Below are 21,417 nucleotides of genomic sequence, written 5' to 3'. Positions count from 1 at the left end.
TGTACTGCAAACAGGGTCACTTAACACAGCGAAATAATTCTCTCAAAGATCCAAAAGCTAGAAGTCCAAAAATCAGTGTTGGCAGAGTGTATGCCCTCCAAAGACCTCCTTACCCCTTATAGTGGTTCTTAGTTTCCACTCATTTCTTCCTCTGTTTTCACTTGGTCTTCTGTCTTTTCTCTATCTCCAAATCTTTTTTTCCTTATAAAGATACAGTTATTGGGTTTTGGGGCCCACCTTAATCAAGTATGACCACATACTAACTTTTATGTCTGCAGATCCCCTATTTCCAAATACAATTACATTTTCAGATCCTGGGGTTAGAATTTGAATGTATCTTTTTGGAGAACATAGTTCATCCCATAACAGTTGGGGGTTGAGATACTCAAGTTGTAGCAATATTGAAATGCTGTGCCGATTTTGAATCTTGAGACCTATGGTTCTATGAGATACCAAAATATTTTGGAATTGGTATGGAAATAAAAGTGAATGCTACATTTATCAAGCCAGTTGATGGCTATTTCTTTTCTTTTTTCTCTTTTTATGGCACTGGCTATTAAACCCAGGGTCACATGCATGTTAGGAAGCACTCTACCACTGAATTACATATTTTGAGACAGGGTCTCACCAAGTTGCCCAGGCTGGCCTCAAATTTTCATCCTCCTGCTTCAGCTGCTCAAGTAGCTGGGATTACAGGTGTGATATACCGTGCACCCACAGGGCCATTCCTAATAGACTTTGAATTAAAGGAGCAAAAAGATTTTTTAGCATTTACAAATAAAAAGACTGGTTATCTGTTAACCATTTGTGAGATGCAGTCTAAAATGGATTGTGGCCCTACTGAGTAGAAGTAAGAGAGAAATCAAGTAAACTGGCAGTTTCTTTTGGTGGTCTATTGTGTATGTTTTGCCTAGTAATAGCAGTACTGTTCTTTTAAAAATTTTTGTATTAGGAACATACAGTTTTTAATTGGGTAACTTAAAATTTTTAAAACTTACTAATAATGTTCTTAATATTTCTGAAAAATAAGTAAAATATTAATGTGGGGGATTGTTGAAGTCCAGGTCCACTTTCCAAAAATGTCTTGGGTGTTGTCTATAGTGAACCTAGCTCAGTGCCTGGCCATTGACAGATGCCTGAAACATATTAATTACTGTTAATTAGCGAACCTTTCTAGGAAAGCGAAGAAGGTCTGAGGTAGCCATGAAAATGAGGAAGGTTCTTTCCAACTCTGACTTTTGTTAGTGTTGTATTGGACTGGTTACTATGTTCACTGTAGCAGTCACTAGTTTTAGTTTGGGTCATGAATTACTCAAAAATTTATACTATAATTCAAATGAAAGTATTTTTAAAATGCAGGATAATACATATTATGTGTCATTTCTTTTCTGGGGACTTGAGATTTGAAGGTAATGTTCTTTCAGTTGACCTATAGTATGTGATGTTTGTGAATAAATAGCAAATCCAGATTACATTAAATCTTTTCTTCTCTTCTTCCATTTAAATAATATAGCTATATTAATGCAGCAAGTCCTAAAGCCATCATGTGGCATGCTATCCCTTTTGAGAGGTGAATAATATTGAATAAAAATGACTGACAGAAGTGGGAAGATGGTTCCAGGACAAGTGTATATTGGAGTGGAATATGATTATGAATATGAAGCCAAGGACCGAAAGATTGTGATGAAACAAGGGGAGCAGTACATCTTGGTGAAAAAGACCAATGATGGCTGGTGGCAAGTTAAACTGGATGAGAATTCCAAAACCTTTTATGTGCCAGCCCAGTATGTCACGGAGGTCACCCTCAAAGCTCTAATGCCACCTGTTAAAGCAGCTAGTTGGACTGCCAAATAATTCTTTGAAAATGATGCAGAGTCCACACCTTCAGAGATCGACAGAAAATGTGAACAAATTGCCTGAGCTTTCAAGGTTTGGAAAGCCATCATCGTCTGTTCAAGGAACAGGTCTTATTTGTGATGCCAATCAGAATTTTGGACCCAATTTTAATCCAGGTCAGGCTCTCAATCTAAGCCTGAACCTGACCTATAATAATGAAAAGTTTAACAGTGACTCACATTCTCCTAAAATTTGTAGCCAGAACAGGACATGCTTATTTGGTCACTTTCCTGGTCTGGAGTTCTTGGACATTGAGAAAACTAGCTTTTCCCAGGAACAGTCTTGTGATTCAGCAGGAGAAGGCTGGGAAAGAATCCATCAAGATTCTGAATCTGGAGATGAGCTTCGCAGCAGCTCCACTGAACAGGTAAGGGTAAGATTTAGAATGGAATGGTGGATCATGTTTCCCACTTTAATTAAAAACTAATTTTCTTTTTCTTTTATTTAAAATCTTTGTGTAAGATTTAGGACTTGTTTTCCTTTGTATTTTGAGAATACATGGATTCTGTCCTGATATAGAGTTAGAAAATATGTAAAATAATTTGTGCAGTTCATGAAGGGCCACTGTATGATTTTCATAATTCTTTGCCTTTCAGAACTAGAACTACTTTAAATTTGGAAAAAAAATTTTTTTCTCTCTATGGGTTAAGCATAAGGCAGAAGAGATTTACTTGTTTTACCCAGTGATGATTTTTATTTTTACCATTTTCTTGTATCTGGAGATCAAACCCAGGACTTCACATATTCTATGCAAGTGCTCTGCCATGGAGCCACATCTGTGGCCCTTTTTACTTCTGTTTTGAGACAAGGTCTTGTTTAGTTATGCAGATTGACCTTAAACTTGTGATCTTCTTGCTGCCTCAGCTTGCCAAGTAGCTGGGCTTGCAGTTGTACACCACCACATCTGGAAGGATGTTTCTTTCCTTTTTTTTTTTTTTTTGTTTTAATATTTGTTTGTTTTTGTTACTGGCCTTTGAACCCAGAGATGCTTAACCACTGAGCCACATTCCCTGCCCTTTCTGTTTTTAATTTTGAGACAGGGTCTCACTGAGTTGCTTAGGGCTCACTAAGTTGATGAGGCTGGCTTTGAACTTGTGATCCTCCTGCCTCAACTTTCTGAGTTGCTGGGATTACAGGCATGTGCCACCGTGCCTTTCTTGATATATCTTGGAAAAGAAAAAGTTTTACTGTTTTCTAGCTGTGCACATTTTGACTTGTTTCTACTAAATCTTCAGGCAATAGTAGATACACGAAGAAATGTCACTGGAGTATTAACCACTAACTGTTGCCTATTGCAACTTGTTTACTAACCTTGAATATCAAAAACTATAGAGCGCAGAAATGTTTACTCCCACTAATGTACTTTTGAGGATATTTAGACTTAAGTGTCTAAATATCCTCATTTGACTGCACTGAATTTTAGCCTATAAAAAAATTTCACGTGCTCGTGTGTTGATTTTTTAATTTTTTTCCCTCTCTTACGTAATTTTGTTTTGCAGTTAGGTCTGTGCCAGTTTATTTCTCCTGTGAAGTAAAACCATTTTTAAAAGCATATGCATGGAACTGGGGATGTGGCTTAGTGGTAGAGTGCTTGCTCAGCATGTTCAATCCCCAGCACTGCCAAGAAAATAAAAGCATATGTATGGCCGGGAGCGGTGGCGCATACCTGTAATCTCAGCTACTTGGGAGGTTGAGGCAAGAAGATCACAGGCTGGAGGCGAGTCTCAGCATCTGAGCAAGGCCTTATCTCAAACATTTAAAAAAATAAAAGGGAATGGGATTCATTCAGTGGTACAGTTCAATCTGCAGTACTTCCTCACTCCCAAGTATAGATGAAATTGAATCTTGGGTGCATTTGGGAGAGTCTAATTTTAAGTAAATTTTAAAAGTATTAAGTTTTAGGGATGAAGTTCAGTTGTAAGGGGATTCATCAAGTTAAGTCAGTGTATAATTAGGAGGTTGGTTTTAGTTGTTGTCTCATTGTCATGGAAGTACATTCTTTCTGTAGGTTTTAACTTTTGTAGTAAGAAAAGGGAAGATTCTCTAGAAAAAATTCTGGTGTTTGAGATCAGTTTATCATTGTGCATCTTAGTATTCTTTTCTTCAGTCATCATGTGACATTCTGACATAGAATATATAGTGTTTCCTGACATTTTTCTTTGCTAGCTCCTTGTCAAGCTAATGGACTTTGGGAGAGACATGTTTTCTCTTCCCCCCAGCTATCAGCATAGTTTGTCCATTATATTTATGTGCATGAACAATCCTGTGTTCTTTTTATTGTGATCATCTTAAGTTCACTGCACTGAAAATTCATGGTTCCCAGTCTCTCCTCAGCCACAGCACGGTTTAGAAATACTACTAGATTTCTCTGGCCAGCCTTGTTCCTAACTTGGAGACAATTGTTTGAAACCTTTTCCATTTTCTTTATTTCACTGATTCACTTGCTTTTTCCTTTGTTCTTACTAGATAACCTTGCCTTCTACTTCATAGCAAACAATAAAAGCTGTGATATCAGAACTTCTTCAGCTTTGGTGAGCACATTTTGCATAGTAGTTAATAGTGTTGGCCTTAGATTTGAATCTGGTTCCACATTACTTGCCATCCATGTGTTAATCAGGGGAAATTACTATTCTTTTTCTTTGTGGTGTTAGTGTGGAATTCAGGGTGTCACACACGTGAGGCCAGCATTCTTCCACTGATTTTCACCCCAACTCAGGGAAAAGTTACTTAACCTCTGTGTGACAATTAGCATCATCTTACAATGGGTATCACAGGGTTGTTGAGTACATAGTAAATGCATTCGGTATCTATTGATGCTTAATAAACTACCCCCAAAGATAGTGACTTAACACAGTAAACTTTCATTATCTCTCAGTTTCTATGGAGCAGTAAATCAGCAGCTTAGCTGGGTGGTTCCAAAGGCTTGGGGTTTCTCATGGGGTTGCTCTCATGTTATACAGGGTTGGCTGGGTTGGGGAAGCTGCTTCTGAAGATGGTTCAGTCCCATAGTTTGGGTATGCCTCTTCATGGCTGCTCTAGTGTTGTGACTGACTTTACCCAGAAGAAGCAATCAAAGAGAGAGAACCTGGCAGAAGCTGTGCTGTCTCTTAAGTCCTCATCTCGGAAATCTTGCCGTCATATCCTATTGGTTATGTAGTTCAGCCTCCTCCTCTGTTGGGGGAGACTCACAGGAATGTTAATACCAGGATTCAAAGATCATTGGGGGTCACCTTAAGAACTGCCTACCACAATAAGTATTCGATAAAATATACCTGCCATTCTGATACCTGGGATTGAATTCAGGGTCACATAACCACTGAGCTAGAGTCCCAGCCCTTTTTATTTATTTTTTTTATTTTTGAGAGAAGGTCTTGCTAAGTTACTTAGGACCTCTCTAAATTGTTGAGGTTTGCTTTGAACTCCTCCTGCCTCAGCCTCCTGAGCCACTGGGATTATAGGCTTTTCACCTTTATATCTGTAATCATCTTTCACTGCGTCTTATCAAAGGACCATATCTTCATATTTTCTTTGTACTTTTCAAAGTATTACACCCCATACAGCTCTAGACTCAGTGTTTGTGAAGACTTTTCCATCAATATTTAAATCTACTATCCTATATTCCATCTTAATAAAGCCCTTCTTCATCTCTACCTTCTGCTGAGCATCATTATGTTGCCTTTTTCTTTTTTGGCAACTTCTGAAAATAGTTCTGTGTGTTTGCTTCTTTGCGTATCCACATTTCCCACTATTCCATTACTCTTTCTAGCGTGTCTTCTGGCTCCACCATGCCACCCAGACTGCTTCAGCTACAGGTGATTATGATTTCACTGTTGATAATTGTATAGATAGTATAAACAAATTTTATATAATTAATTCCATTATCACAGTTAAAAGATTAATAGCCAAGTGGCAATTTTAATAATTTTTTAAGGTACTGCATTTAATCAAGTATGTAAATTGTACTAATCTCATATATATGATTTGATGAATATTTTACTTATGTAATACGTACTCTGTAATCAACCTCAACACCCTTGCCAGTCGATATTCCTACCCTAACCACTGGGTACCTGCTAGGAGATTTTCATTGTTTGAACTTCTGTCAATCACTATTGATTAGTCTTCCTAAATTAAGCTACTCATTTTGAGATAATTACAGATCCATAAGCAGTTATAAGAAATAATACTGAGTTCCCATGTCCCCTAGAGTTGCCTCCAGTAGTAACATCTTGGAAACTGTACTTAAATATCACAATGAGAATATTAATATTGGTCTAGTGAATATATTGAATGTTTTTACATCCTCAAATATTTCTTATATTACTCTTTTACAGCCATACCCACCCTAGTCCCAACTCATCTTTTCTTTGTTGTTGTTGTTTTTCTTCTTCTTTATTTATTTATATTTTTGGTACCAGGGATTGAACCCCAGGGTGCTGAACCCACTGAGTCACATCCCCAGCCCTTTTTATTTACTGTTTTAAATTTTGAGAGAGGATTTCACTAAGTTGCAGAGGCTGGCTTTGAACTTGAGATTCTCCTTCCTCAGTCTCCCCAGCCCAACTCATTTTTTTTACCCTGGCTACTACTAATTTGTTCACCATTTCAATACTTCTGTCATTACAAAAAATGGAATCATACGTGATTTAGTGTTTGTGACTTGGCTTTGTTATTCACTGTAATTCTCCGGAGATTGATCCAGGTTTGTATGTGTATCAACTTTCATTCTTTTTATTGCTGAGTAGTCTTCTGTGGTATGGATATACCATAGTTTGTTCAACTGTTTACCCATTTAAGAATATCTAGGGTTTCTTTTTTCCAGTTTTTGGTTTCATTAACAAAATTGTTCTTAACATTTTTGTACAGGTTGGTGTGTGAAGATAACTATTTCTCTGGGATAAATGCTGGTGAATATATTTGTATAGTAGTTTCATGTTTTTATTTCTAATTAATTAATTAATTTGTACAGGGGATTGAACCCAGGGGTTAACCACTGAATTGCATCCCCAACCCTTTTAATTTTTCATTTTGAGACAGGGTCTTGCTAAGTTGCTGAGGCTGGCCTCAAACTTGTGATCCTCCTGCCTGAGCCTCCCAAGTTGCTGGGATTACAGGGCTGCACCACCATGCCCAGCTTGTGTGTGCGGTGTTTCAGGAACCTACCGGATTGTTTTGCAGAGTGTCTCTACCATGTTACCTCAGCAGCAGGGATCTTTTTTGTCTCCATGCTCACCAGTATTTGGCAATGTCACTTTTTTTTTATTCCTAACCTGTAGTGATATTTCATTGTGATTTTAATTTACACTTCCCTAATGGCTATTGATGTGGACCTTTTTTTTTTTTTTTTTTTTTTTTTTGGTGCTGGACATTGAGCCCAAGCTCTGTGCATGCCAAGCATGTGCTCTATTACTGAGTCCCTCAGCTTCAGAAATCTTTTTATGTATGTGCATTTGCCATAAATAATGTATCCTTTTTATGGAAAGGTTTTTCATGTTTTTTGTCAATTTTCTAATTGGATTGTTTGATATTTTGGTGTGAAATTTTTAGCTCTTTATATGGTCTGAATACTAGTTATTTGTCAGATAAATAGATTTGCAGATATTTTCTCCCAGTGTATAGTTTGTCTTTTCATCGTCAGGAGGGTCTTTTGCAGAGCAAAAGTTTTTTATTTTGATGAATTCCAATTTATTAATTTTTTCTTTTATTACTCATGCTTTTATTTCATGTCTATGAACTCCTGGGGTAGCTGGTGTAGGCTTTTCTAGAGATCAGAACCAATGGGATGTGTTGTGTACATATTCGTATTTGTATTTATATATATCATGGGGGAGAGTGAATTAATTTAAGCATTTGGTTCATGTAAGTATAGAGACTTACAAGTATAGACTTCATGGAGTGGATCAGCAGGCTGGGACTCAGGAAAGAACAGATGTTGTACTTTAATTCCAAAGGCCATCTGCTGGCATAATTTCTCTTTGATTTTTGAGGAGGTCAGTCTTTTGTTCTATTATTCATGCCTTTTTCTCATTGAATGAGGTCTGCGTCCATTATGGGGATCGACCTGCTTTACTAAAAATTCCCCTTTTAAAATGTTAATCTTTTCTAAATATCAAGAGAAACATCCAGAATAACATTTGACCAAATATATGGTCCCCGTGGCCCCTCCAGATTGACACAAAATGAACTATCACAGAAGTCCTGACTTCTAAATCTTGTTTCCTTCTGTTTTGTTCTCTTAAAAGTTTATAGTTTATTGTTTACATTTGAATGTGTGATCTATTCCAATTTTATTTTTTGTATAAGATTTGAGACTTAGATCCAAGTTCTTTTGTTTTGTCTTATGGCTATCTAGTTATTACAGTAGCATTTGTTGAAAAAGTGGTTTTTCCATTTTCATTAGAAATCAAGTGGGCTGCCAGACCTGGTGGTGCATGCCTATAAGTGACTCAGGAAACTGAGGTAGTAGGATTGCAGGTTCCAAGGCCAGCCTGGGCAACTGAGACGCTGTCTCCCAAATAAAGAGAACTGGGGATGTAGCTTATTGGTAAAGCACCCATAGATTCAATCCCCAGTACCCCTGACCCCTCATAAAAAGTCAGGTGGGCATATTTGTATGAATCTATTTTTGGTTCCTGTGGATTGGCTTCATTCTACCAAGTCCTTTATAACAATGAGGACAATTATTGGAAAAAAGGACTAGAACAAATAGGCTGATCTAAAGACTGATGAAGGAGGTTATGAGGTGAGGTAATCCCATATAGCCTTAATTACATAATAATTAAGGTAGTTATATAGTAAGTCTAGAAATTGGGTATACTTGTCGCGTTCCTTCTGCCCACAGAGAGAAACACGACACCTCAGTTGTTCATCAGAGCTCTTTATCCTCAGATGATGATGATGATGAATGAATTTACAAGGCAGTTACAGTCATATTTATATGAATCATGAGACAATCAGGTTACAGAGTACAATAGTAAGATTACAGTATTACATATCAAAAGGTACATAGTGGGCACAGATACAAGAAGGTACAGAAGAACAATCAGTTATAGAATATGCGGGGAGAGCAAGATTATAATATAATACAATCAGAGTAATTAAAGAGCGCGTGCAAGCATGAGTCACTTTTGTCTAATCAAAGCAGTTCTTCTTGGCCCTGGCTTAATGCCGGGGCCGCTTTCTTAGATAGCATCCGCTGCTGGCTTAGTGCCGGGGCCAGTTCTTACGGTAGTATCAGTCATATGTTGCAAACCAGGCTGCCCCGGCTTAGTGCCAGTCCTTAATGTTGCAGTCTGTGTTGCCCCGGCTCAATGCCAGGGTACAGTCCTTGATGCAATCTATGTTGCCCCGGCTCAATGCCAGGGTACAGTCCTTGATGCAATCTATGTTGCCCCGGCTTAATGCCAGGGTACAATCCTTGATCAGTGTTAGCCAACTGGCTCAGCGCCGGGGCTCCTTCTACAAGCAATGTCAGCTGTCTGTAGCAATTCTTTGTCTCAGCATCAGGGCTACACTGATGTCCTGCATCAGGGCCACACTGAAATCCTCAAGCCAGGCTAGGCTAGGATGGGGTCTGCAGCCCCCGACAGCTCCCCCTTTCTTTTTATTAAAAAAGAAAAGGCTTGAGACCGTGCCTGTCTTAGGTTGAGGGGTCGAGCACATGTCCTTACCCGTCTTTGAATACTGTAGAGCATGCTACAGCACCCGTCTTTGAATACCGTAGAGCATGCTACAGCTTCTGTCTTAGGTTGGTACATGGCCACCTCCTACATTACCCGTTATCGGCTTCCGGTCTAGCACTGCAGGTAGGTTAGGTAACAGATGAAGATGGTGGACAAGGCGATGGTGTAGGTAAGCGTTATTGAAGGCACATAAGTAAAATCGGAGCTTTTCTTTGTGGCTGGAAAAAAGAAGAGGCAAGGCCGTACCTGCAGGAGAGACTGAAGCTGGAAAATAGTTATCAAAAGAAGATTAAACTTTGTGTTGGTGAATTATCATCATGGCCTGAATAGTGTCAAGTCTAAGTCTTATGAAATGGATTAATTTATTAAAAATACATGGCCCGAAAATCAGAATTAAGAGTAGGATGATAAGGGGGCCAGTTATAGTGGATAGGAGGGTGGTGAGCCAAGGAGATTTATAAAACCAATGCTCAAACCATCCTTGTTGGGATTCAAATTCTTTTTGTCTCTTAGCTAATCTTTTATTGACTTTTTTCATGGTTTCTCTGACTACTCCAGTATGGTCTGCATAGAAGCAACATTGTTCTTTTATAGCTACACAAAGGCCGCCTTCACGCAAGAAGAGTAAATCTAAGCCTCTTCTGTTTTGTAAAACAACCTCTGACAGGGAGGTCAGAGATTTTTCTAGTGCAGAAATAGATTTTGTCATAGCTGCTAAGTCTTCATTCATAGCCGTTTGCAGAAGTAACAATTGGTTCTCATGTACAAAGGCGGCAGTTCCAGTCCCTATGCCTGCAGCTATCCCACCTATGCCCAGAAGGAGGGCTATAGTCATACTAATAGGTTCCCTAGGGTATCGATTACGTCCTTCAAGTGACCCTAACACATAGTCGGATGTTAAATAGGAAATACTAGGCCATAATTGGATTAATACACAAAAATCGGGACTAAAGTTTAAAACTGTGGTAGATATGCAAGGAGTTAGTCCTGTACTACAAACCCAATAAGTTCCACTTGGGCCCCAAAGATAATGGTTATCTTTATTATTATTAGCTAAAGTAAAATTAATACTACATAAATGTGAGTGAGAAGGGGGTATATTCCCTATACAAAGTCCTTGTCCGGAGATTTTTGTGATGGTAAGCTTGGAGCTAGGTAAAATGGCACATTTAGGATCAGGTTTACTACTATAATTCCAAAAAATATTTATGGCAATTCCTTCATAATAAGGAGGACTGGAAGTAAGACACAACCAGCATTCTTTGGTTCGGTTAGGATATGTAGGTTAAGAGCATAGAAAGCACTATTGATTAGGTTAAATAAACGATTTTCAGAACTAAGAGTGGCAGGTGTAGTTTTGAGTGAAATATCAGTTTTAGGATAAATAGAAGGAGTGATAATTGGGGCAATTGGTTGTTTAAATAAATGAAGTATAGATTGAGAAGGATGTCTTTGATCTATTAGTACTGTATTAGGTCCTACAGCTACTGGAACAGTATTTTGTTGTAGTTTAATAGTGAACCAAAGGCCAAAATCATATCCGGGAGCATAAAATTGGAGACCCCAAGTTCTTCCTTTAAGCCAGTAGGGTAAATTATTTTCATTTTTTCCTTGATTAGAAAAGGAAATATTTAATGGATTGCAGAGAAAATTAGAGCCGCAAATGGTTTGTGATAATTTGGATGCATAACAATTATCTTTACCTGAAGGGGTAAAATTACGGTGTACCGTAATCCAATCCCAGGTGGACGAAGGGTTCCAATATGCGTCCCCTGTAGTTTCACACCCCCAGGCAGCACAGTAAAAGGACTCTACGTCCCCACATAATTTCTTTTGTTGGGGGTTTCGGCCATCTTTGGGGCAAACATAAAAGTCTGTGTTTCCAAGAAAGCATCTACGTTGTGGGTCTTGACACCCCCTATGGATCCACTCTTCTCCCAAATTATTACGGGGATAATTTTTTATCCTAATATTGGGATTTTTTATTTCTGGTGAATCCCAGGTGTCCACTCCAATAGTTAGTTGACATATGTCTGGGTGTAGAGTTGGCCACCATGTTCCGAGGGCATGTACACCCTCCACTGACCAGACTACTTTACCGGTCTGGGAATAAACTTGCCATGTGAGAGATATAGGGATGTGGGGATTAATTCCTGATGTCAGGAAGGGAAGTAGTAGATGTAGGATTACCCTCCGGAACAGTATCAGAGGTGTCATCTTCAGTGGAGGCTTGTGCAGGCACCGCGGTGATTCGTATCAGTCGTTCTGGGACCCACACTGGAACTTGTTGATCCTGTGGAAAAACACAAACAGACCCTCGGACCCTACGGAGAACAGGGTCTGGACCTTTCCATTGTCCAGTGAGGACATCTTTCCACTTGACCCATGGTTGAGGAGGGGAATTAGGAGAACTATGACGGTCAGCAGCTGAACGCCCATTGTCATCTGATGTTAAAAAATTTAAAATGAAGAGAACTATGTTAAGTTTATCCCTGGGGGATCTATAGGAGACTCCAATGCCTCCTTTTTTGTTTTAATAATTGATTTTTGAGAGTAAGGTGGGCGCGTTCAATGATACCTTGGCCTTGAGGGTTGTAGGGAATTCCAGTTACCAATTGTATGGCAAATGTATCAGCAAAATGTTTAAAACTTTTAGAGGTATAAGCAGGTCCATTATCTGTCTTAATAATTTTTGGAATGCCCCAACAAGCAAATGTTTGTAAACAATGTTGAATAACATTGTTTACTTTCTCTCCGGTTAAAGGAGAGGCCATAATAACTCCTGAATATGTGTCAATAGACACATGGACATACTTTAGATTCCCAAATTCAGGGATATGAGTGACATCCATTTGCCAAATATGATTAGGCAAAAGACCACGTGGATTTACTCCAAGTGATTGAACTGGAATAAGAGGTGCACAGTTTTGACAATTTTTGACTATTTGTCTAGCAATATCTTTTGAAATAGGAAATTTTCTGTGTAGGGTAGTGGAATTTACATGAAATTTATCATGGAAAAATTTGGCCTGTTCTGTAACAGAGAATACATAGGTTGCTTTAGTGGCTATATCAGCTAAGTTATTGCCTTTTGTTAAAGGTCCAGGCAGTTTGGTATGAGCTCTAATATGACCTACATAAAAGGGATGGGATCGCTCATGGATCAATTGTTGTAAGTTATTAAAATAGGAGGTAATGGTAGAGTGTTGAGAAATATAAGGCACTGTTTCTAACACAGCTAATGAATTTTTAACATAACAGCTATCAGTAAGTAAATTAAATGGTTTATCTTTTAATAATTTAAAAGCTAGTATAACTGCAGCTAATTCAGCAATTTGGGCAGAAGAGGCTGGAATAATAGTAGTATGTACTTCTTTATTAATTATTACAACTCCAGATCCATTTTTAGATCCATCAGTAAACACTATAACACCTTCTATTATGGGATTAACCTTCGTTATTTTTGGGAAAATAACAGGAGTGTTTAAACAAAATTGAATCCAGGGATGTTTAGGATAATGATTATCAAATTTTGCATTTGTAGTACATTGAAGTATAGCCCAGTCTGTATCATTATTAATCAACCATAGTAATTGTTTAACAGTATAGGGAGTAATAATAAACCTTGGATGTGTCCCAAACGTAGAAATACAGCTTTCTATGCCTTTAAATATTAGCTGGGACACAGCATTGGGGTAGGATTGAAGCACCTTAGAGGGAGAACTAGGTAAATTAAGGGTACATAAAGGACCCCCTTGCCAGATAATACCTGATGGACTGTGTGCTTCCAGAATGACAATAAATGACAGAGGTTGAGTTAAATCACAGCGAGATACCTGACAAGATTTTAGACGTTCTTGAACTAGCTGAATCGCCTGTCTGGCTTTAGGTGTGAGAACTCTTATAGAATTTAAGTTAGGATCTCCCTTGAGCAAATCAAAGAGAGGCTTTAGTTCTCCTGTAGATAGTTTCAGATAAGGCCTAATCCAATTGATGTCTCCCAATAACTTTTGAAAATCATTAAGCGTCTTTAAGTGATCTATTCTTATGGTAAGTTTTAAAGGTTGTACTGTAGTAGCTGATAATTTAGTTCCCAAATAGTCTTGTAAATTTCCTGTTTGTATTTTGTTTGGGGCAATAATTAGACTCCATGATGCCAATTCTTTGGTTATAAATATTAAAGATTCTTTTAAAAGGGCTATTTCTTTATGGCATAAGAGGATATCATCCATGTAATGATAAATTAAAAGTTGTTTAAATCTTTCTCGGGTAGATTTTAAAGCTTTATCCACATAAATTTGGCACAAGGTAGGACTATTAGCCATACCTTGGGGCAATACAACCCATTCAAATCTTTGATCAGGTTGAGCATGATTGATAGAGGGTAAGGTGAAAGCAAATCTCCAGCAATCATTTTATGTAAAGATATGGAGAAAAAACAATCTTTTATATCAATAATAATAGTAGGCCATCCTTTGGGCAGAGCAGAAACTAAAGGTAGGCTACATTGGATGGGCCCCATTGGGTACATCTGATCATTAATTGCTCTGAGATCATGAAGCAGTCTCCATTTCCCTGATTTCTTTTTAATAACAAAAATAGGTGTATTCCAAGGAGAGGTAGAAGGTTGGACATGACCAGCATCAAGCTGTTCTCTGACTAGATTTTGGGCAGCCTCTAATTTTTCTTTGGTCAGGGGCCACTGAGGTATCCATCGAGGCTTATCATCTTTCCAAATTATTGGAATTTTATCTGTTTCAGTGGCCCCTAGGAAAAACCCAGTCCTGTGGTATTAGTTTTTGGAATAGGTATACTTGGAGGGGAAGTATTACCTTGATTGTGCTTGCCTAATCCTTTTCCTTCTTTATACCCCATATGTTGTAACATATTTTTAATTGGGGTACCTTTATAGATTTGATCAGTAGTTAATTTAACATCCATTTGTTGTAAAATATCCCTTCCCCATAGGGAGATGGGTAAATTACATACATATGGCTGAAATATTCCAGAATGACCTTCATTATCTTTCCATTGTAAGGAAGCTGCACTCTGGTCGGGACTGGAAGCTACGCCCAGTCCTCTTAGGGTCTGGTTGGCTGTAACAAGTGGCCAGCCTTTTGGCCAGTCATTGGAAGAGATAATGCTTTTATCTGCTCCTGTATCTAATAATCCTGTAAATTCCTTTCCCCCTATGGTAAGTTTTAATAATGGACGGTCCCCAAGATTCATAGTGAAACAAGCAAAAGGATCCCCAGTAGATTTAAATTCTTGAGATCCCCTAATTTTATCGTTTCTGGACCATAGGGTGTGATTACTTGGTAGAATTAACATTTGAGCAATTTGATCTCCCGGAGATATTACTGTAATTCCTCTAGGAGATGAAACCATAATTTTTACTTTTCCCTCAAAATTAGAATCAATAACCCCTGGATGAACTATAAGTCCTTTTAGGGTAGGTGAACTTTTACCTAATAAAAGTTCAACCGAATTTTGTGGTATTTTGTCATTCCAATCTGAATCTATCATTTGAACTCCCATATCAGGAGTTAAGACCAGTCTGGAGGTGGCACAGATGTCCAGTCCTGCGTTCCCTTTAGTAGCTCTGGATTCCCTCCTTTCTCCGTAGGGGGGTACCATTGCCTTAGAACCTGTTGAATTACCCTGTAAATTTGTTGTGGGCCCCAGGGTAGGCCCTGCTTCCCGTTTTTTGTCAGTCTTGGGTTAGGTCCTAAATAATTACCATTTTTATCCTTAACTGATTGGCATACACTTGTCCAATGATTACCCTTTTTACATCTAGGACATAGCCCTGGTTTTAGATTTTTATTTGGAGTTTTATTTGGACAATTAGTTTTGTAATGTCCAAATTGTCCACAAAGAAAGCAAGTTCTGGAGGTTATTTTATATGATGGGTTGGTATTATAAGGTTTTTGTAACCCTTGTACAATGGCTGAAGCCAACACTTGTCCCTGAATAGTAGAATCATTTATATCTCTGCAAACCTTTAAATAGGCAGATAAATCTTTAGTTTTCCAGGGTCTAATGGCTTCCTTACACCATTTATTAGCTTGTTCATATGCTAATTGCTTGATCAAAGGCATAGCTTGATCAGCTTCCCCAAATATTCGACCAGCTGTTTGTATTAACCTGTCTACAAAATCTGCATATGGTTCATTAGAACCTTGTATTACTTTAGATAACTGACCTTGTAAATCCCCTGAGCCTTGAAGAGTTCTCCAGGCTCTTACTGCGGCAGTAGCAATTTGTTGATACACCGCGGGAGGATATTGAATTTGAGTCTGAATATCATCATATTGTCCTTGCCCTGTGAGCATTTCTATATTCCATGCAGGATTGCCTGCTGCTGCATTCCTTCTGGCTGTATCTAAACAAATCTCTTGGTGAGTTGTTTTCCACATTAAATATTGCCCACCAGTCAAAGTAGCCCTAGCTAAATTCTCCCAATCTCTAGGGATCAAGTTTGAAGATGAAATAGTCTCTACAAGTGACATAGTGAATGCAGCTTGAGGACCATAAGTACTAGCTGCTTCTTTTAATTGCTTTATTAATTTAAAATCTAATGGTTGATGATACCTCTGATTTTGTGGATTTTCAAATACAGGAAAACAAGAATTAGTATTGGGTTCATGTTTCCACCAAGGTTGCTTTGAGGGGTTTTCTGGGTAATATGGATTATATTCAGGAAGAGGTACCTTAGGAGGTTCCTCAGGTCCCGAGGGGGCAGGAGGAAAGAAATTGGGCTGTATATTAGAACCATAGGATGGTGGAACTAATTGTGGCACTTTAAAACTAAAGTCTTTAAGTGAAGGATACAATTTCTTACCACTAGGTGGTGCCGACTGTATATTGTCGGCTCTTGGTTTAGGTTCCTCATCTGATAGTTCCTCCCCTGACTCAGAATGGTTAGATTTAATGGGAGGAAAGGAACACAATGACCTTTGTTCTTTTACTTCCTCTAGGATATTATTTCCTTCATCTAGAGGGGGTTGAAATTTCTCTTTTTTCTTTGAAGTTAAACAGTCTTTTACAAGAGACCATATAGCTAAAGTGCCAGCAGGTAATTTTTCTTGTTGATCAATTTTAAATAATTCTTCACCCAATTGTTCCCATTGTGGGATATCTAATAATCCTGTATCTAAAAACCAAGGAGATATAATTTCTACTGTTTGTAAAAATTTCCTTGCCATTGAGGCTTTTAAAGGTGTACCATTAATTTTTAAAAGAGCATTTAAAGGCCCTTCCATACGAGCTCTAGACATTTCTGAACCCATATTCTAGTTGTTTTGTCTAATTGAATCGGTGCAAAGAAAAGAGACACCAGTTTTATAAATCAGTTTTATTGCGTCCTTCCTATTTTTTGTCCCTTTATTCTATAGCTATTATGGCCGCCTTTTGCGTGCCCTTGGACTTTTTAATAAGTCCTGATCACTTTTTTGCGATTGTAATCACTTATTATTACTTTTAATTGGACCGTTTTACACGTGTCCTTTTTTAATTATTATAATGTCCCTGGACTACCTTTTTCTGTTTAATTGCTTTGTGATGTAGTGTAATGTTCCCGGACCACCCTCCGTGTGTCCTAATTGTCGCGAACTTTCACTTTAATTGGACTACTTTTCGTATGTCCTGATAATTATAATGTAATGTTAAGGCTGCCTTTATTTCTTTATATCATTAATCTATAAAACTTATTATAACATTAATCTTAAAAATTTAATCTTAAAAACTATTTAAAACTTTAATCTTAAAACTTTATTATAACTTTAACCTTAAAAATATTTAATCTTAAAAACCTACTATATTAATCTTAAAAAACTTAAACTTAAAAACTTTATTATAACTTTAACCTTAAAATATTTATTCTTAAAAACTTACTATAATATTAATCTTAAAAAACTTAAACTTAAAAACTATTTTAAAAACTTTAACCTTAAAAACATTTAATCTTAAAAACTTATAATATTAGTTCTAAAAAACTTAATCTTAAAAACTTACCTAGGTAGTTGCTTCATTCCCGGGTTTCGGCACCAGAATGTCGTGTTCCTTCTGCCCGCAGAGAGAAACACGACACCTCAGTTGTTCATCAGAGCTCTTTATCCTCAGATGATGATGATGATGAATGAATTTACAAGGCAGTTACAGTCATATTTATATGAATCATGAGACAATCAGGTTACAGAGTACAATAGTAAGATTACAGTATTACATATCAAAAGGTACATAGTGGGCACAGATACAAGAAGGTACAGAAGAACAATCAGTTATAGAATATGCGGGGAGAGCAAGATTATAATATAATACAATCAGAGTAATTAAAGAGCGCGTGCAAGCATGAGTCACTTTTGTCTAATCAAAGCAGTTCTTCTTGGCCCTGGCTTAATGCCGGGGCCGCTTTCTTAGATAGCATCTGCTGCTGGCTTAGTGCCGGGGCCAGTTCTTACGGTAGTATCAGTCATATGTTGCAAACCAGGCTGCCCCGGCTTAGTGCCAGTCCTTAATGTTGCAGTCTGTGTTGCCCCGGCTCAATGCCAGGGTACAGTCCTTGATGCAATCTATGTTGCCCCGGCTCAATGCCAGGGTACAGTCCTTGATGCAATCTATGTTGCCCCGGCTTAATGCCAGGGTACAATCCTTGATCAGTGTTAGCCAACTGGCTCAGCGCCGGGGCTCCTTCTACAAGCAATGTCAGCTGTCTGTAGCAATTCTTTGTCTCAGCATCAGGGCTACACTGATGTCCTGCATCAGGGCCACACTGAAATCCTCAAGCCAGGCTAGGCTAGGATGGGGTCTGCAGCCCCCGACATATACTGATTTCTACCACTATTCCTTTTCATAATTGTTTTAGCAGTTGTAGTATCCTGATTTACATCCACCCCAAATATGAGATCCTGCTCCTTGGAACCTATCAATGTTACCTCAGTTGGAAAAGAGGTCTTTACAAGTGTGATTAAGTGAAGAATCTTAAGATGAAGAGATTATTCTGGTCACTTACATGTAGTCACTCAATGTCATCACAACAGAGAAAGTGATATGAAGATACAGCAGGGAGATATTTGAAGATAGTCTCCCTGAATACTAGAGTGATGTGTCTACAAGCCAAAGAATGCCAGTAGCCAGCAGAAGCTAGAAGAGACAAAGAAGGAATACTCTCCTAGGGCCTCTGGTGTACATATCAGAACCTGTTAATTGTACTCCAGTGAGATACAGCTTTAGGGCTGTGTAGATATAGCTCAGTTTGGTAGAGTGCCTTTCCTGCAAACACAAGGTCCTAGGTTCAATAACCAGTACCGCAAAAAGAAGAAAAAAAAAAAGAGAGAGAGATACAACTTTATTCCAAAGAACACAATGCTTAGTGCAGTTCTTTTTGTTTTTAATTTTCAGGATCATCCTCCTTTTGTCAATTATGAATAGGAGTGCTATAACAATTCATGTGTTTTAAGTTTTTTTTTTCCTTTTCTTTTTATGTGTGGGGGTACCGATGATTGAACCCATAGGCACTCTACCACTGAGCTGTATCCTCACCCCTTTTACTTTTATTTTGAGACAGGGTCTCACTAAGGCTTCAAACCTTGAATTCTGCTGCCTTAGCCTCCTGAGTAACTGGGATTACCGCTGTGTGTCTTCACATCTGACATGTGTAGGTTTTTGTGTGGGTGTGACTTTCAGATCAGTTAGCTAGATAACCTATGAGCATTTTTAATGCTCCTGAATTTATTTGTTCATTTAATACTACCTTCAATTGGGTACTGTATTATCATGAGAAATAAACAAGTATATTTTTCATTTCTGGAAACTTCTCCTGAGTGAGGATAAATTATATAATTATATAATATCATACATGGAAAGAATTTAAGAGCAATCCCAATGGATATGATTTAGAGTTTGCACTCAAGGTAAAGCTAATAGACAAGAACCCTCCCTAAGAGAGTCATATCTAAGAATCTATTGCTAAATCTCAGATCATGAAGATTTACTCCTATTCTTTTTCCTCTCAGTTTTGTAGTTTTAATTTAGGTTTTTGATCCATTTTGAATTAGCGTTGTATGTGTAGTGTGAAATGAGCATCCAATTTGTGTGTATGTGTTTGTGGCTCTCCAATTAGTCCAGCACCATTTGTTGAAAAGACTTACTTTCTTGAATGATGGTGGCACCCTGTTGAAAATCAGTTGATGATAGATGCATTGGTTTATTTCTGGTTTATATTTGGACTCTCAGTTCTAGTCCAGTGAAAAATTGATTACTTTTGTTTTGAAGTAAGTTTTAAAATTGTAAAGTGTTAGTCCTATTTTATTCTTTCTGTCTTTCTTTCTTTATTTATTTATTTTTGTTTTTGTTTTTGTTGTGTACCAGGGACTGAACTCAGGGGCACTTAACCTACTGAGCCAAATCCCCAGCCCATTTTTGTATTTTATTTAGAGACAGGGTCTCACTGAGTTGCTTAACTCCTTGCTAAATTGCTAAGGCTGGCTTTGACTGGTGATTCTCCTACCTCAGCGTTCTGAGCCATTGGGATTACAGGTGTGCACCACTGTATATGGCTGTATTTTATCCTTTTTCAAGAGTATGTTTATTTATTCTCAGTCCTTTGAATTCCATATGAACTTTAGAATTAGCTTTTCGATTTCTACAAAGAAACCAGCTAGAATTGTGTTAGGTATTGTTTTAAGTATATAGATCAATTGGGGAGTAAGGTTTCCTTAGCAGTTTTTAAATTTTTACATTCCAAGTGGTTGAACCTAGGATCTTTTGCATGTTAGGCGAGTGTCCTACCACTAAGCTGTAATCTCAGCTCCACCTTAACAATATTAACATTTCTTGCAGGGAAGGTCTGGTCTGGTAGCACTGAATTCCCTCATTTTTTTGGTCCAAATATTTCTGCCTCATTTAATGTATAATTTTGTAAATACAAAATTCTAGTTGGTGATTTTTTTCTTTCAACACACCTTTACACTTTTTCCTCCTTTCTCTTTGCTTGGTTTCTGATGAGAAGGTTGTTTAAATTCTCATCCTCATTCCTCTGTAAAGATGGCCCACCCTTCCTAGTTCTTTCAGAATCTTGTTTCATCTTTGGTTTTCTGCAGTTCAAGTGTTTTGTGCTGATGGTGATATAGTTTGGAGTGGGGTGATGTATAGTTTGGAAAGTTTGTACTGGCATATCATCAGGCTCACTGATTCTCCACCATGTCCAGTCTATTGCTCATAGCATCAAAGAAATTTTCTGTTTCTGTTACAGTGTTTTTATTTCTGGCATGTAGTTTTGATTCTTGGAATTAAAAAAAAATTCTCTGCTTATATTCTTCATTTGTTTTTGTATATTGTATCCTTTTTCCTTTATAAACTTAACCTGTTAATAAGTTCTTTAAAATTCCCTATCCTATAATTCCAGTATCTATTCTGTGTCCAGTTTCTGATGCTTGCTTTGTTCCTTCAAGTATTTTCCTACCTTTTTTTTTTAAATTTATTTTTATTGTAAACAAATGGGATACATGTTGTTTCTCTATTTGTACATGGAGTAAAAGAATGCCATTTGTATAATGATATATTTACATGGGTAATGGTGTTTGATTCATTCTGTTATTTTTTCCTTCCTCACCACCCCTCCATATTTTCCTACCTTTTGGCATGCCTTGTAATTGTGGTTGAAAGCCAGATGTGTTTTATCAGGTAACAGGAATTGAATTAAATAGACCTTTCATGTGAGATGTCAGGTTAATCTGGCTAAAGATTGGATTGGTTAATGTTTGCTGTAGTTGCAGATACCAGAATCTTTAAATTCCTTAAGTAACTGTGTTTTTGTCTCTGTTTTGGGGCTTCTCAA

General features: G+C 37.7%; 1 protein-coding gene across 8 annotated transcripts in view; it reads left to right on the top strand.

Annotated features, from left to right (window-relative positions):
- Positions 1-21,417, top strand: part of LOC124962010 (ankyrin repeat domain-containing protein 26-like) — a 96,987-nt gene that overhangs the window by 7,592 nt on the left and 67,978 nt on the right. For 7 of the 8 annotated variants that reach the window (XR_007104410.1, XM_047521084.1, XM_047521085.1 and 4 more), the window contains exons 2-3: positions 1,514-2,012; positions 2,095-2,263. Coding sequence is in view for 6 of the 8 variants with exons in the window: in XM_047521084.1 (XP_047377040.1) it covers positions 1,865-2,012; positions 2,095-2,263 (317 nt within the window). In the remaining 2 variants the exon portion in view is untranslated. Of the gene's footprint in view, positions 1-1,513; positions 2,264-21,417 lie in introns of those variants that run through there. The other variant, XM_047521087.1, reaches the window with a different exon arrangement.

This window comes from Sciurus carolinensis, chromosome 12 (genome assembly GCF_902686445.1).
Source record: "Sciurus carolinensis chromosome 12, mSciCar1.2, whole genome shotgun sequence".
NCBI classification, from domain to species: Eukaryota; Metazoa; Chordata; class Mammalia; order Rodentia; family Sciuridae; genus Sciurus; species Sciurus carolinensis.
Note: the sequence above shows the minus strand (reverse complement) of the source record. Positions and strands in the feature narration are given on the sequence as shown.